This window comes from Salmo salar, chromosome ssa12 (assembly GCF_905237065.1).
Source record: "Salmo salar chromosome ssa12, Ssal_v3.1, whole genome shotgun sequence".
Taxonomy (NCBI): Eukaryota; Metazoa; Chordata; class Actinopteri; order Salmoniformes; family Salmonidae; genus Salmo; species Salmo salar.
The window spans coordinates 38,947,848-38,965,100 of NC_059453.1; the positions used below are offsets into that span (position 1 = coordinate 38,947,848).

At 42.8% G+C, this 17,253-nt stretch overlaps 1 protein-coding gene across 3 annotated transcripts in view; it reads right to left on the minus strand.

Moving 5' to 3' along the window:
• sult6b1 (sulfotransferase family, cytosolic, 6b, member 1) overlaps positions 1–17,253 on the minus strand; it is a 50,934-nt gene that overhangs the window by 1,191 nt on the left and 32,490 nt on the right. For all 3 annotated transcript variants that reach the window (XM_014131575.2, XM_014131573.2, XM_014131577.2), the window contains 2 exons: positions 13,078–13,172; positions 10,196–10,352 (listed from right to left, as the gene is read on the minus strand). In XM_014131575.2, coding sequence (XP_013987050.1) covers positions 10,196–10,352; positions 13,078–13,172 — 252 coding nt within the window. The remainder of the gene's footprint in view (positions 1–10,195; positions 10,353–13,077; positions 13,173–17,253) is intronic.

The window sequence follows — 17,253 nt, forward strand, 5'->3', positions numbered from 1 at the left end:
ATACGCAATGAAAGCAATTGTGCTGATTATAGACACTTAATAGCGCGTTTTTAAGTTTCAAAAGATTGAGACCCCCCACCCTTTGCCTCACAATGGTTTGATCCACTGCCAGTTCCTTAGTTGGCAAGGTAACAGAGGGGTCGTGTCTACTGACTGAAAGGCACTCAATGAACGTAACTGACGTGAGGTTAATCCAGTCAATCGCGCACACACACTAGCTGAATATGCAGAGCTAGCGCGCAAATATTAACTATTAAGCTAGCTAGTACCTATTCCATTTATGTGGCCTCGTCAAAGATGGAATCTTTGCTATCGTCAATTTATTCCAAGATCAGCATGCAGATGATGTAAATTAGTGCTTCAAAGTCCCTGTGATAAAGGTTAGCGATAAACTGAAGTCCAAACTGAACAGAACTACACTCTCTTCTACCATTGTCTTAAATATATTTAATGGTCTCGGTACAAAAGCTAAATTGTCGCAAGGGAACTTTTATTTATTTTATTTCACCTTTATTTAACCCGGGTAGCAAAGATTATAGCAAACACCACTGAAACGGAATTGGTGCTCGCTAGCTTTGCAAATTCAGCTATTGTTGGAAGCCAGCCAATATGAAACAAACTATTAAAATTACAAAAGGTTGCAGCATATGTTGTGTAAATGGTGAACTCATACAGCTGTCAACTCTTGTCATTTTAATCCGTTTCACATTTGCTAGCTACCTTTTAGATCGAAGCCCAAATAGAATGATAAAAGATAAGATGATAGAAGCCCATCTCCTACTGTAAATAACCTACACACTGTGTGTGTGTGTAGCCAGCCAGGTAGAAAAATGGCAGAAAAATAAAAGACGGACATCAGAGTATTTTTCAGTACACCAAAACGCAAAGTAAGAACCCTAGTAGCCTAATATCTCAAAGACTAGTTGATAAAATGTTCATAAGAAAGAAATGAAATTCTAATGTAAATGTTTCACAATGATGTCATTAGGCAGAGCAGGCAACAGATGGCACACAGACAGCAGAGTTGGGGACAGATATGCAGGGACAGACTGGCAAAGACAGGGAGTCTCAGGTAAGTTTGTTGAGTCTTTGTTCTCAATTTTTTTTACTTGTAAAATAGGAACATAATTGGAAAATGCCATGGATACCCCCACTCTCAACTTAAACTGGTGACTGAACTAAGATTTGTTAACGGCAATGGTATTGCTGTTGTGATTAGTTGTGTAGTTTTGGGTACCGGTAGTTAGGAGTACGGCAAACACCTTATTTCTTTGGTTCCTCAATATACATTTACCATATTACAATGTAGGCTATGTGTTACAGCACTACTTTTGGTGTCCCCCTCAGGAATTGCTCTTGAGAAAATTTCATGTAATTGTCCCCTCCAAAGTTGATATCAGATTTTCGCCCCTGGATGGTGCCCACATTTATTGTGTTCCCGCTTATAAATATCTGGGTATCTGGATTGACGAGAAGCTATCTATCAGAAAGCATATTGATGAATTAGTAAAAAAGTTAAGAATTAAAATGGGCTTCCTTTATAGGAGTAGGTCAAGCCTTTCATTAAAAAGCAGAAAACAAAATCATTCAGTCAACATTCACATGGTCCCGTGTGGCTCTATTGGTATAGCATGCCAGGGTTGTGGGTTCGATTCCTACGGAGGACCAGTATGAAGATGTATGCACTCATTACTTTAAATTGCTCTGGGTAAGATTAAATAAAATGTAAAATGCTGGTTATAGATTATGGTGATATCGTGCAGCGACCACTGTATTGGACGCAATTTATCATAACGCACTACGCGTTTTTACAAGTGACAGGTTCCCCCACTTTTGTTGAATATAAAAAAATAAGATTTTTTTCTATTTTCATAATATTTGTACTATGTACTTGAGCTTGTCTCCTCAAAAGTGAGTACACCTCAGCAATATATAACTCTCTTTCCCAGAAAGGTGAGTTCCAGTCCTTTCTAGAAATATGTAGCATTACTAGTAATTGTTTTTGGCCATCTCATCAAAAATAATTACTTTTGGGTACGAGTATTTAGGCGGAAATCATACAAGCTAGCAGACCCGGTCTCAGTGAATTCTAATTTGGAGATCCCTTTGATCTTCACTGAGTTATAGTGTACTCTGTGTATACCAAACATTAGGAACATCCAAATACTTTTGGGTATGTCTATTTAGGCCGAAATCTACATTTTTTTTAGTATCATTCAAGAGATTAACCGGTCAATTGCAACTTACATTGTCTCAATACAAGGTGATTTTTTTTGTCATACCATTAATATGCGCTAAAATCACCCGCACTGCTAATCTCAAATGCAACCACTTTTGGCCACCATATTAATGCTCACAAAAGTGTTACATTTTAGTCCTGGATGATGCCAACATTTTTCAAGACTATTTGGTGGGTATTATCTTTGGTATAAACTAAACCTACTATTTGAGCAGACTAAGCAAAGACTTAACTATTGAACAATCATTCTGTACAACTGAATTTAAGTATTTGCTTGTTTACCACAGATAATTTACTTTAGCAATTTACTCTACACATTTTATGAGTGGAAGCTCATGTTGGTGTACTTATTTTCTCATTTCCAATTAATGTAATCCATGAAGAACTAATACAGTACTGTCATTTCTTATTTAAAAAAATATATATCTCTGAACTGCCAACATCTAAAATTGGTATCTAAATCAAGCCAATCATGATTGAGTTAATATATTCTATGTTTTCATTCAATTATAGTTTAATCAAGGTATTTTAAGTGACAAATTATATTCTAATGTGTCACATTTAAATTTTAATCCTGTTGACATTTAACTTCTATGGGCTACGTGGGACGCTAGCGTCCCACCTGCGGGACACAGCCAGTGAAATATCAGGGCGGCAAATTCAAAAACAACAAAATGTCATAATTCAACTTTCTCAAACATACAACTATTTTAGACCATTTTAAAGATACACTTTTCCTTGATGTAACCACATTGTCCGATTTCAAAAAGGCTTTACAGCGAAAGCAAAACATTAGATTATGTTAGGAGAGTACATAGACAAAAATAATCACACAGCCATTTTCCAAGCAAGGACATGTGTCAATAAAACCCAAAACACAGCTAAATGAAGCACTAACCTTTGACGATCTTCATCAGATGACACTCGTAGGACATTATGTTACACAATACATGTATGTGTTGTTTGATAAAGTTCATATTTAGATCCAAAAACAGCATTTTACATTGGCGCGTGATGTTCAGAAAATGTATTCCCACCAAAACGTTGACAAAATATATAACAATTATTTTAAGAATTATAGATAGACTACCCCTGGATGCAACCGCTGTGTCAGATTTTAAAATAGCTTTATGGAGATAGCACATTTTCAATATTCTGAGTACATAGCTCAGCCATCACAGTGAGCTATACAGACACCCGCCAAGTTCGGGGCAACCTAAACTCAGAATTAGTATTAGAAATATTCTCTTACCTTTGCTGATCTTCGTCAGAATGCACTCCCAGGACTGCTACTTCCACAAGAAATTTTGTTTTTGTTCTAAATAATCCATATTTATGTCCAAATACTTCCGTTTTGTTTGTGCGTACAGATCACTTATCCAAAGGCATAACGCGCGAGCGCGGTACCAGAGACGAAAAGTCAAAATGTTCCATTACCATACTTAGAAGCATGTCAAACGCTGTTTAAAATCAATCTTTATGGTATTTTTAACGTAAAATTGCGATAATATTCCAACCGGACAATAGCGTATTCATTCAAGGAGAAAAAGAAGGAACAGCGTGCTCGCGTGACTGCGCATATCCAATCCCTTTGTTGCCAGGCAGACCACTCAGTAACTGAGCTCCTATACTCTGCCCAGTGACAGGAGAATGCTCAAACCACTTTCTGAAGGCTTTAGACAGCCAATGGAAGCCTTAGGAAGTGCAACGTAACCCCACGGATACTGTAGTTTCGAAAGGGACTAGAAAGAAGAACTACAATTCTCAGATCCTCCACTTCCTGGTTGACTTTTTCTCAGGTTTTTGCCTGCCATATGAGTTCTGTTATACTCACAGACACCATTCAAACAGTTTTAGAAACTTCAGAGTGTTTTCTATCCAAATCTACTAATAATATGCATATTCTAGTTTCTGGGCCAGAGTCGTAACCTGTTTAAATTGAGTACGTTTTTCATCTGTCCGTGAAAATACTGCCCCCTAGCCCAGACAGGTTAAGATTAAACGTTTGTATGAATGTTTAATCCTATACTCTTACAATAAACCGTTTAGATCAATTACCTGCCTTGCAATTTCCAATGTTACTTATAGGTTGATATATCATTGGCGAGGACACATGCCAAATCTTTTTCCTGTAGTCCACAATCATCTCCTTTGTCTTGATCACATTGAGGGAGAGGTTGTTGTCCTGGCACCACACGGCCAGGTCTCTGACCACCTCCCTATAGGCTGTCTCGTCGTTGTCGGTGATCAGGCCTACCACTGTTGTGTCGTCTGCAAACTTAATGATGTTGTTGGAGCTGTGCCTGGCCATGCAGTCGTGGGTGAACAGGGAGTACAGGAGGGGACTGAGCACGCACGCCTGAGGGGCCCCTGTGTTGAGAATCAGCGTGGCGGACGTGTTGTTACCTACCCTTACCACCTGGGAGGCGGCCCGTCAGGAAGTCCAGGATCCAGTTGCAGAGGGAGGTGTTTCGTCTAAGGTCCTTAGCTTAGTGATGAGCTTTGAGGGCACTACGGTGTTGAATGCTGAGCTGTAGTCAATGAATAGCATTCTCACATAGGTGTTCCTTTTGTCTAGGTGAGAAAGGGCAGTGTGGAATGCAATCGAGATTGTAGGATTTGTTAGAGTGGTATGCAAATTGGAGTGGGTCTAGGGTTTCTGGGATAATGATGTTGATGTGAGCCATGACCAGCCTTTCAAAGCACTTCATGGCTACAGATGTGAGTGCTACGGGTCAGTAGTCATTTAGGCAGGTTACCTTAGTTTTCTTGGGCACAGGCACTATGGTGGTCTGCATAAAACATGTTGGTATTACAGACTCGGACAGGGAGAGGTTGAAAATGTCAATGAAGACACTTGCCAGTTGGTCAGCACATGCTCGCAGTACACGTCCTGGTAATCCATCTGGCCCAGCGGCCTTGTGAATGTTGACCTGTTTAAAGGTCTTACTCACATCGGCTACACAGTCTTCCAGAACAGCTGGTGCTCTCATGCATGGTTCAGTGTTATTTGCCTCTAAGCGAGCATAGAAGTAGTTTAGCTCGTCTGGTAGGCTCGTGTCACTTGACAGCTCTCGGCTGTGCTTCCCTTTGTAGTCTGTAATGGTTTACAAGCCCTGCCACATCTGACAAGCGTCAGAGCCGGTGTGGTGCGATTCAATCTTAGTCCTGTATTGATGCTTTGCCTGTTTGATGGTTCGTTGGAGGGCATAGCGGGATTTCTTATAAGCTTCCGGGTCCCGCTCCTTGAAAGCGGCAGCTCTAGCCTTTAGCTCAGTGCGGATGTTGCCGGTACTCCATGGCTTCTGGTTGGGGTATGTTTGTATGGTCTCTGTGGGGACGACGCCATCGATGCAGTTATTGATGAAGCCAATGATTCCTCCTCAATGTCATCGGAGAAATCCCGGAACATATTCCAGTCTGTGCTAGCAAAACAGTCCTGTAGCTTAGCATCTGCTTAATCTAACCACTTTTTTTATTGATCTAGTCACTGTTTCTTCCTGCTTTATTTTTGTTTTGTAAGCTGGAATCAGGAGGATGGAATTATGGTCAGATTGGCCAAATGGAGGGCGATGGAGAGCTTTGTATGGATCTCTGTGTGTTGAGTAAAGGTGGTCCAGAGTTTTTTTCCCTCTGGTTGCACATTTAACATGCTGATAGAAATTTGGTAAAAAGGATTTAAGTTTCGCTGCATTAAAGTCACCGACTACTAGGAGCGCCGCCTCTGGGTGAGAGTTTTCTTGTTTGCTTATGGCAGAATGCAGCTCATTCAATGCTGTCTTAGTCCCAGCCTCCGTCTGTGGTGGTATGTAAACCGCTACAAAAAAATACAGATGAAATCTCTCTAGGTACATAGTGTTGCCTACAGCTTATCGTGAGATACTCTACCTCAGGCGAGCAACAGCTCGAGACTCCTTAGATATCTTGCACCAGCTTTTATTTTGAAAAATACATAGTCTGCCGCCCCTTGTCTTACCAGATGCCGCTGTTTTATCCTGCTGGGACAGCGTATTACCAGCCAGATGTATTTTGATAGCGTCATCGTTCAGCCACGACTCCGTGAAGCATAAGATATTACAGTTTTGAATGTCCCGTTGGTAGTTTAATCTTCCGCGTAGGTCAACGATTTTATTCTCCAAAGATTGCACGTTTGCTAGCAGAATGGAAAGAAGTGGGGGTTTATTCGATCGCCTACGACTTGTACAATCATGTGTGTTAAGTGAATTTGAAGGACAAAATCTGCCTGGGTCAATAGTTCAACAAGGCAACAGTAAATGTTGTCTAAGCAAATTGAGACATCGCGTGACAAATTAATATAGTTTGTTGTGTTTCACCACAAATTACCCATTATATTGACCTGATACTCCAGTGGCTGCTCTAACAATGAAAATAAATATATTCAGAAATGGAATTCAGTTAGCCTGAGTGCCAGTCTCTTTAGATAATCCACTCCCTGTACTCCATGTCGTGTCAATGAGACTGGCCTTTCTGCCATCTTCAAATATGAACATTTTGTCATTGGGTGTGCTCCTAAATTCATTCTGGAGTATCAGAGTACGTTCAGAGTGCGCTCTGGGCATTCATAAATTCAGAGCATTGTCAGATTGTCAGTTCTTAAATTCAGTGCATTTCACTCTCAGAGCGTTCAGAGCGCACACTGGACGCTCTGTCTGAGGAGTTGGGTTTGTTCTGAATGGCAGCCAAGCCCCAAGCTAACTGGCTAAACACAAATGAGAGAACACCTCACTTTTACTATTTTACTCGCCCTAGAAGAGCTGGCTAGACTTTTGTCATGTTATCTAGAGCGTTAGTGACTGTATATGTGCTGCCACAATTGAATTACGTTTTTTTGCAGACGTTTACTAATACCTGTCAAATTCAATGGGTGTTGCGCATTCGTAAATTCATATTTTTTCTGCTCTCTGGCACACTCTGAAATCAGAGTAGATAGCCAAAGTGAATTTATGAACGCACCCGTTAATGAACAGAGCATTGATCACCCTCACAGCTATCCTCCAATCAAGGATTATGCAAATGTTGGAAACGTTTTTTGTTTGTCCAGTTTTTCAAAAGTTGCTAGCTCACGTCTAAATTCTTAAATACATACTGCATTTCCAACTACTAATCGCCTTAATTTTGATTTTAAGCCTCAAAGTACAACAACTTTCCTAGCTAACTGTAACGGCCGTCGGAAGAGAGAGTAGACCAAGGTGCAGCGGAGTTAGTGTTCATCTTCAGGAATTTATTAACCGTAAGAACACTATACAAAAACAAGAAAACCAACAGCACTATCAGGTGCAAACACGAACGAGACAGAAAACAATCACCCACAAAACCCAAAGGAAAAATAGGCTACTTATGTGTGACTCCCAATCAGCAACAACGAACTTCTGTGCCTGATTGGGAGCCACACACGGACCAAAACAAAGAAATATAAAACATAGAAAAATGAACATAGAACGCCCACCCAATGTAACACCCTGGCCTAACCAAAATAAAGAACAAAAAACCCCTCTCTATAGCCAGGGCGTTACAGTACCCCCCCAAAGGTGCGGACTCCGGCCGCAAAACCTGACTGAAGGGGAGGGTCCGGGTGGGCCTTCCTACGGCGGTGGCTCGGGTGCGGGACGTGGACCCCGCTCCACCCTTGCCTTCGACCACTTAGGTGGCACCCCTAGCTGCGCCGGGGGACTGGTGGGCGTCCCTGGCTGCGCCCGGCTGGCGGGCGACCCTGGCGGCTCCGGGCTGGCGGGCGGCTCCGGGCTGGCGGGCGGCTCCGGCAGCTCCGGGCTGGCGGGCGGCTCCGGCGGCTCCGGGCTGGCAGGCGGCTCTGGCCCAGGATTCACCAGGCTGGGGAGACATAAAGGAGGCCTGGCCCTGGGCGCAGGCACAGGACTCACCAGGCTGGGGAGACATGAAGGAGGCCTGGCCCTGGGCGCAGGCACAGGACTCACCAGGCTGGCGGGCGGCTCTGGCGGCTCCGGACAGGCGGGCGGCTCTGGCGGCTCCGGACTGGCGGGCGGCTCTGGCGGCTCCGGACTGGCGGGCGGCTCTGGCGGCTCCGGACTGGCGGGCGGCTCTGGCGGCTCCGGACTGGCGAGACCCACTGGAGGCTTGGTCCTAGGAGGAGGCACAGGACGGACCAGGATGGGGAGACCCACTGGAGGCCTGGTCCTAGGAGGAGGCACAGGACGGACCAGGATGGGGAGACCCACTGGAGGCCTGGTCCTAGGAGGAGGCACAGGACGGACCAGGATGTGGAGACCCACTGGAGGCCTGGACCGAGGAGGAGGGACAGGATAAACCGGGCAGTGGGGGAGCACTGGAGTTCTGGTACTTAGGCTATTTACCCACACTCCAGGCTGAATGCCCACTTTGGCCCGGCACGGGCGGAGAGCAGGTATTGGGCGAACTGGACCCTCCCAGTGCCCCGGAGACACAGTGCGCAGAGCCGGTGCAGGATAACCTGGACCGAAAAGGCGCACTGGAGACCAGACGCGCTGAGCCGGCACAATCCGTCCTGGCTCGATGCCTGCACTCGCATGGCACTTGCGGGGGGCTGGCCTATAGCGCACCGGGCTATGCACGCGCACTGGAGACACCGTGCGCTTCACAGCATAACACGGTGCCTTACCAGTACCACGCTGCCTGCCGTAAGCACGGGGAGTTGGCCCAGAATTCCTTCCTGGTTCCGCCACACTCCCCGTGTGCCCCCCCAAAAAAATGTTTTGGGGCAGCCTCTCGTGCCTTGGTCCTTTTTTGGTAGGTGATTCTGTAACGGCCGTCGGAAGAGAGAGTAGACCAAGGTGCAGCGGAGTTAGTGTTCATCTTCAGGAATTTATTAACTGTAAGAACACTATACAAAAACAAGAAAACCAACAGCCAAACAGTACTGTCAGGTGCAAACACGAACGAGACAGAAAACAATCACCCACAAAACCCAAAGGAAAAATAGGCTACTTATGTGTGACTCCCAATCAGCAACAACGAACTTCAGCTGTGCCTGATTGGGAGCCACACACGGACCAAAACGATGAAATACAAAACATATAAAAATGAACATAGAACGCCCACCCAATGTAACACCCTGGCCTAACCAAAATAAAGAACAAAAAAAAACTCTATGGCCAGGGTGTTACACTAACAGATAAATGTCTGTTTTTGTCTTTGTTATAAATTCTAATTCTATTTTCGAGGCGCCACATGTTGTCATGGAAAATATTAATGGTATTTTCAACAACCAATGAGCAACTCTGCTGTAAATCCATCAGATATTGAACATTGAGATTGCCTAAAGGCCAATCTCTTTGGCAATAACAAGGAGTGGCAAAGAGTGGAATTTTAGCTAAAGAGACTGGTACTCAGACTAGATGGCAGTCAGGAGGCAAGATCAGGTGGGACCATTCTAGGCAATAATGCTGCAATATGTAACTTTTCGGGCGACCCAACACAATGCACATAATGGGAGTTATCGATCTGTCATTCTCATTGAAAATAAGTGTAAGAAGCGGTAGATCTTTTCTATTTGCGCTATTTCTATACATCCGGTTCTTACATTTAGTTTTTGTGTCTTTTACTTTGTTTTTTACACCAGCTTCAAAAATATGAAAATACAATATTTAAGGTTATGGAAAAGATATTTCACAGCGGTTCAGATGGTAAAATGATTATATGCACAATGACGGCTTGTTTTGTCACATAAACTGAAATTAGGTAAACTATTAGAATTTTAGCAACCAGAAAATGGCGGAGCGATTTGACATCCTCATTGACCTCCCTACAAAAACACCAACTCTTCACTGGTGTGATTCAGTAAATTAATTCAGTAAATTACGCACCGAGACCTATCCACAATCCCCTACCAGATTTCATCGTGGGGGACAATAATGAGAGGAGTAAAGTTTTTGTTTTACAACATTAACAACATTTTGTGAATACAATTTATTATAAACTTACCTTTTCGGAAAAACACATTGCCATGCTTTCCATGGGTGTTCTTGGAACTGTCCTTCATAGCATTGAAGGTGCTCTGCCCTGCAATTGTCTGAACTTGCTCTTCAGTCAATGGGAAACCAAAGAACTTGGATATCTGCTGCACCCCCTGACCTAGATTCTGAAGAATAAACAGAGTGGAGTTTAAACTTGTACATCCAACTTTGTGCATTCCACAACTCTCAAAAAAGCCAGGAGGACATCAATATGATGTAAGACAATGATAAAAGTGAATGTTAATGACATATAAATGTACATTACTCACATAATTAGGGTTGTAAAACTCCCAGTAATTTACCACATCGGAAATGTTGGTAATTAAAATCCTTAGTGTCGATTGATGCACCCATGAGTCAATATAATTAACATAATACAAAAAACATCTTATATATCTATGTTTTTCTATCTGTGTCTAGTAATTAGACCATGTGGTTCAAGAGAGCCTAATTAATGAAAAAAAAAGTAATTTACAATTATCTCTGGAACTCTTCCAACTATTGACTTCTCACAACTGCCACCAGTTGGGCCCCAAAACATTTACAACAAAGATATATTGGCATAGAAAAATTAAATATAAAGGATATTTCATGCTGAAACCCTCATGGTAAACAACAACAGTATTCAGTAAATTGATTTGTTATATTTAGGATTATGTTATACAGCTTTGTGAATCAATTATTTTATATTAAAAACATTTTATTGTATTATTTTATATTAAAAACATGTTATGAAAACTCTAAAAAATTCTGGTAGTTTACTGGTACATTTCAAAAGTTAGGCCTAATATTTTCACGTCTACACCCGCTCCCCCTCTCTGGCGCTTGACGTGGCCTGTTTACTAATCACTGGCTCTGATTACCATCATTACGCACACCTGGCACCATCGTTACGCGCACCTGGGCCTCATCATGAGACACACCTGGACTCCATCACTTCACTGATTACCTCCCCTATATCTGTCACTCCCTTAATTCCCTTCCCCAGGCAGTATTAGTTATGTGTTTCATGTCCTGACACTATTCTTGTTTTGTATCGAGCCAGCACACCAGTCCGTTCAGCAGGCCGCCCAAGTCAGCGATGCCCGTTTGTCTCTCCCGGACAAATATGACGGAACCCCATCTGAATGCAGTGGCTACCTACTCCAGTGCTCCCTCTATTTTGCACACCAGATGGGAATTCCCATCACCGAGAGGTCCAAGGTTGCTATGGTTATTTCTCTGCTGACTGGGCGGACGTGGGCTACGGCAGTCTGGGAGAGAGGAGGCGCTGGCTTCGTATGAGGGGTTCATGGCTCTGTTCAGAGATATCTTTGACCATCCACGGGAGGACAGAGAGGGGAGTGAGCACCTATTTCAACTACGGCAGGATGATCAGACTGCCGAGTACGCGCTCACCTTCAGGACAGTAGCAGCATTCAGCAGATGGAATGAGCCGGCGCTCCATATGCTATTCAGAAGAGGACTGCGTGAGGAGGTCCAGATGAACTGGCATGTAGAGATGACAGCCTCTCCTTGGACGCACTCATCACGATGGCCATCCATCTGGACAACCTACTTCGGGAGCGTTGGTACCCTCATTGCTTCTCTCCCTCCCTCAGCGACGACTCTGTAGCAGAGCCTGAACCGATGGAGGTGAAGGTCACATGCCTCCCCGCGGCTGAGTGAAGCACACAGAAACTGCTGGGGCTCTGTCCCTATTGATGTCAAGGAGGCCCCCAATTTCAGCAGTGTCCGTTACATCCCAACTCGGGATTCACAAGAGCAGAGGGATAGTCACGTGATCTTCCACCTCCTGGGGAAGGTGTGAGTATCCAATCTTCATCATTTTCTGCCAAACCCTTTTCAGTGGTGATCACACTTGCTGGCTGTCCCTCATGTACTGTTTCTACAGTGCTAGTGGATTCCAGTGCCGCGGGGAACTTTATTGACCAGACTGTTGCATCCTTTCTGAACATCACCTCATACACGCTCTCCTCTCCGTTTCCCGTCCAAGCCCTTGATAAATTGGCCACTAGGATCTGGAACCATCACACACAACCCGCCCTCACCGTAGAGTCCATTAATCTGGAAAACATTCCCTTCATTAGTGCATCAGTTCACAAGATCATCCTTGGCCTACCATGGCTCCAACGCCATAACCCCACCATCTCATGGTCAAGGATGAGAATCACGGACTGGGCAACCGCATGCTGGAGGACTTACTTTCCCGTCCCCTCTCGAGTCGTAGCCCCTGTGGTCTGGGATGTAGATGTGGACATTCTCCAGGCTCTGGAGAGGAAACCCGCACCCACTTCCCATGGGGATAAGGGATCGGTTGCTGACCTGGGCACACACAGCTGTCATCACTGGACATCCAGAGATTCAGTCTCTCTATTGGTGGCCCACCTTGGCGCAGGATGTTATTCGCTAAGTCAACTCCTGTTCTGTCTGTGCCCAAACTAAATCCCCCCCAGCACACTCCAGCAGGGAAACTCCTGCCCCTTCCCATGCCTCAGTGTCCCTGATCTCATCTATCCATTGATTTTGTCACTGATCTCCGCTCCTCTGACAGTTTCACCACCATTTTGGTGGTTGTGGATAGATTCTCCAAATCCTGTCATTTTATCCCTCTCTCTGGTCTCCCTACTGCTCTCCAGGTCGCTGAGGCACTGTTCCAGCAGGTCTTTCGGCACTATGGCCTTATGGAGGACATCGTCTCTGACCGTGGCCTCCAATTCACATCACAGGTATGGAGAGTCTTCATGTTTATTGTATTAAACTCACCCCCTTCACTTGCTTCTCGACTCCCAGCGTCTCCGTTACAAATATTCACTATTTTTGCAACCCTATACATAATATGGGTTTTACCTCCTTCATTTGCTCATAAGTGACCATCAATATGTTAGGATTGTCCATTAGTTTCTCCCAGGCGAGGGCATGGTCGAAGTAAGAGCCCCAAGCCACTGTAAAAAAAGAAACAAATACCACCATAAGGTGAATCCATTCATGTGACTGTACATAATGTTTTTGTAGTGTGCTGTATTGTACCATAACTATAGTGTGATTATCCATTTGTTAGTGCGATACTGTGGAAATAATTTCATTTTCATTAATTGCGTTTATCTGACATCAGTGAAGACTTCTGTAAATGTGCCAGACGTAGCCAGCTAAAAAAAAAACAACAACATTTAAACCGGCATAATAAACATTACACAGAGCAGCTCAAAGGTTTAAAATCTGAAATGTCTGTGAACATTGTGCTGATTGTCCTTCAGCCACACTCTGGGTTCAAATACATGTGTATTTAGATATTAGTATTTTTGTGGTAAAACTAATCACTTCTATTTCAAAGTATTTAAAAAATAATTTCCTATAACTACTTTTTAAAACCTGTCTGCCAACAGCTAGTTTTCAGTTTTCTCCTAGCCACTCAGACCAGTCCTAGCTAAATTTGTGAGAAATATTTCCCAAACATTCTATGAATGTATGAAAATGTGAAAATGCTCACTTGTCAGAAAATGTAAAAACAAAAATGCATCATTCTTCCTGGGGGTGTATATGAACAAGATTTCATTTTGCTGAAACACTGTCAGTTCCACTTTAATTGTTACACAAGTGATTTGATATTGTTATAAAAACGGCTTCATTGAGCTTAAGCCGGAGTTGGAATGTGAAGCTAACTGAAGCTAGCTAGCTTTAGAAAATCCCAAATAGATATAGCTAGTTTTGTAGTATACGCCTCAGCACTCAATGTTATTCATGTGTTTGTTGAAGCAAGACCACTTTAGAACTCTTACATACTCTTATTAGGTGTACTTGCAAAGCAAAGCACAATTCTAGATTTCTTACATGCTCATACTGTTATTTGATTTTAGTCAGCTTTAGAGCTAAACAATTTACGCAATTAACAAAAAACTAACCATGTGTCCAGATTGCCCCAACTCGGATTGCTTGAGTTTTTTTTATAGCATTCATACTTTAACTACACTGAAAAATGTATAGTGTTGGTCCTATGTTTCATGTGTTTACATCCCGGTTTGTGAGCATTTCTCCTTTACCAAAAGAATCCATCCACCTGACAGATGGGGCATATCAAGAAGCTGATTAAACAGCATGATCATTACACAGGTGCATCTTGTGCTGGGGACAATAAAAGGCCACTCTAAAATGTGCAGTTTTGTCAAACACAATATATTGCCACAGATGTCTCAAGTTGAGGCAGTGTGCAATTGGCATGCTGACTGCAGGAATGTCCACCAGAACTGTTGCTAGAGAATGTAATATTCATTAGAGGCGGCTTATGAATAAGCTGTCATTTGAAAGAATTTTGCAGTATGTCCAACACGCCACAACCACAGACCAAGGGTATGGCGTCGTGTGGGTGAGCAGTTTGCTGATGTCAACGTTGTGAACAGAGTGCCCCATGGTGGGGTTATGGTATGAGCAGGCATAACCTTTTGCATCTAGGCGTTCCGCTAGCGGGACCCCGTTCCGCCAGCGGGACCCCTAGCCAACAGCCAATGGGATCGCATGGCGCGAAATACAAAAACAACTAAAATACCACAATTCAATTTTCTCAAACAATCAACTATTTTACACCATTTTAAAGATAAGACTCTCGTTAACCTGTTGGGGCTAGGGGGCAGTATTTGCACGGCCGGATAAAAAACGTACCCGATTTAATCTGGTTACTACTCCTGCCCAGTAACTAGAATATGCATATAATTATTGGCTTTGGATAGAAAACACCCTAAAGTTTCTAAAACTGTTTGAATGGTGTCTGTGAGTATAACAGAACTCATTTGGCAGGCCAAGACCTGAGAAGATTCCTTACAGGAAGTGGCCTGTCTGACCATTTCTTGCCCTCTTTGATCATCTCTAACAAATACAGGGGATCTCTGGCATGACATGACACTTCCTACGGCTCCCATGGGCTCTCAGAAGGCGGGAAAAAGCTGAACGATGTAATTCCATCCCCAGGCTGAAACACATTAGCGCGTTTGGCAAGTGCTCTATCAGAGGGCCATTAGACTGAGGCTCGTGCATGAGGGGATAGCATGCTTTTACTTTCACTCTCTTTGTAATAAAAAAAACGATTTCCCGGTCGGAATATTATCGCTTTTTTACGAGAAAAATGGCATAAAAATTGATTTTAAACATCGGTTGACATGCTTCGAAGTACGGTAATGGAATATTTAGAAATGTTTTGTCACGAAATGCGCCGTGCTCGTAACCCTTATTTACCCTTTCGGATAGTGTCTTGAACGCACGAACAAAACGCCGCTATTTGGATATAACAGTGGATTATTTGGGACCAAACCAACATTTGTTATTGAAGTAGAAGTCCTGGGAGTGCATTCTGACGAAGACAGCAAAGGTAATAACATTTTTCTTACAGTAAATCTGACTTTGGTGAATGCTAAACTTGCTGGGTGTCTAAATAGCTAGCCCTGTGATGCCGGGCTATCTACTTAGAATATTGCAAAATGTGCTTTCACCGAAAAGCTATTTTAAAATCGGACATATCGAGTGCATAGAGGAGTTCTGTATCTATAATTCTTAAAATAATTGTTGGTTTTTGTGAACGTTTATCGTGAGTAATTTAGTAAATTCACCGGCAGTGTTCGGTCGGAATGCTAGTCACATGCTAGTCACATGCTAATGTAAAAAGCTGGTTTTTGATATAAATATGAACTTGATTGAACAAAACATGCATGTATTGTATAACATAATGTCCTAGGGTTGTCATCTGATGAAGATCATCAAAGGTTAGTGCTGCATTTAGCTGTGGTTTGGGTTTCTGTGACATTATATGCTAGCTTGAAAAATGGGTGTCTGATTATTTCTTGCTGGGTACTCTGCAGACATAATCTAATGTTTTGCTTTCGTTGTAAAGCCTTTTTGAAATCGGACAGTGTGGTTAGATTAACGAGAGTCTTGTCTTTAAAATGGTGTAAAATAGTCATATGTTTGAAAAATTGAAGTTTTTGCATTTTTGAGGTATTTGAATATCGCGCCACGGGATTACACTGGCTGTTGAGTAGGTGGGACGCTTGCATCCCACCTAGCCCAGAGAGGTTAATCTAACCACATTGTCCGATTTCAAAAAGGCTTTACAGCGAAAGCAAAACATTAGATTATGTTAGGAGAGTACATACCAAAATAACCACACAGCCATTTTCCAAGCAAGCATATATGTCAATAAAACCCAAAACACAGCTAAATGAAGCACTAACCTTTGATCTTCATCAGATGACACTCCTAGGACATTATGTTATACTATACATGTATGTTTTGTTCAATCAAGTTCATATTTATATCCAAAAACAGCTTTTTACATTGGTGCGTAATGGTCAGAAAATGTATTCCCACCAAAAAATGCCGGTGAATTTACAAAAATACTCATTATAAACGTTGACAAAATACAGAACAATTATTTTAAGAATTATAGATGCAGAAGTCTTTTATGCAATCGCGGTGTCAGATTTTAAAATAGCTTTTCAGCAAAAGCACATTTTTCAATATTCTGAGTACATAGCTTGCCATCACGGCGAGCTATTTAGACACCTGCCAAGTTTGGGGCAAACTAAACTCAGAATTAGTATTAAATATTGTATTACCTTTGCTGATCTTTGTCAGAATGCACTCCCAGGACTGCTACTTCCACAAGAAATGTGTTTTTTGTTCGAAATAATCCATAGTTATGTCCAAATACCTCCGTTTTGTTCATGCGTTCAGGTCACAATCCAAAGGGTAACGTGCGAGCGCAATTCGAGACACAAAAAGTCAAAATTTTCCATTACCGTACTTAGAAGCATGTGAAACGCTGTTTAAAATCAATTTTTATGGTATTTTTAACGTAAAATTGTGATAATATTCCAACCGGACAATAGTGTATTCATTCAAGGAGGAAAAGGAAAAAACAGCGTGCTCGCGGGAACGCGCATATCCAATCTCTTTGTCCTCAGGCAGACCACTCAGTAACTGAGCTCCTATACTCTGCCCAGAGACAGGAGAAGGCTCAATCCACTTTCTGAAGGCTTT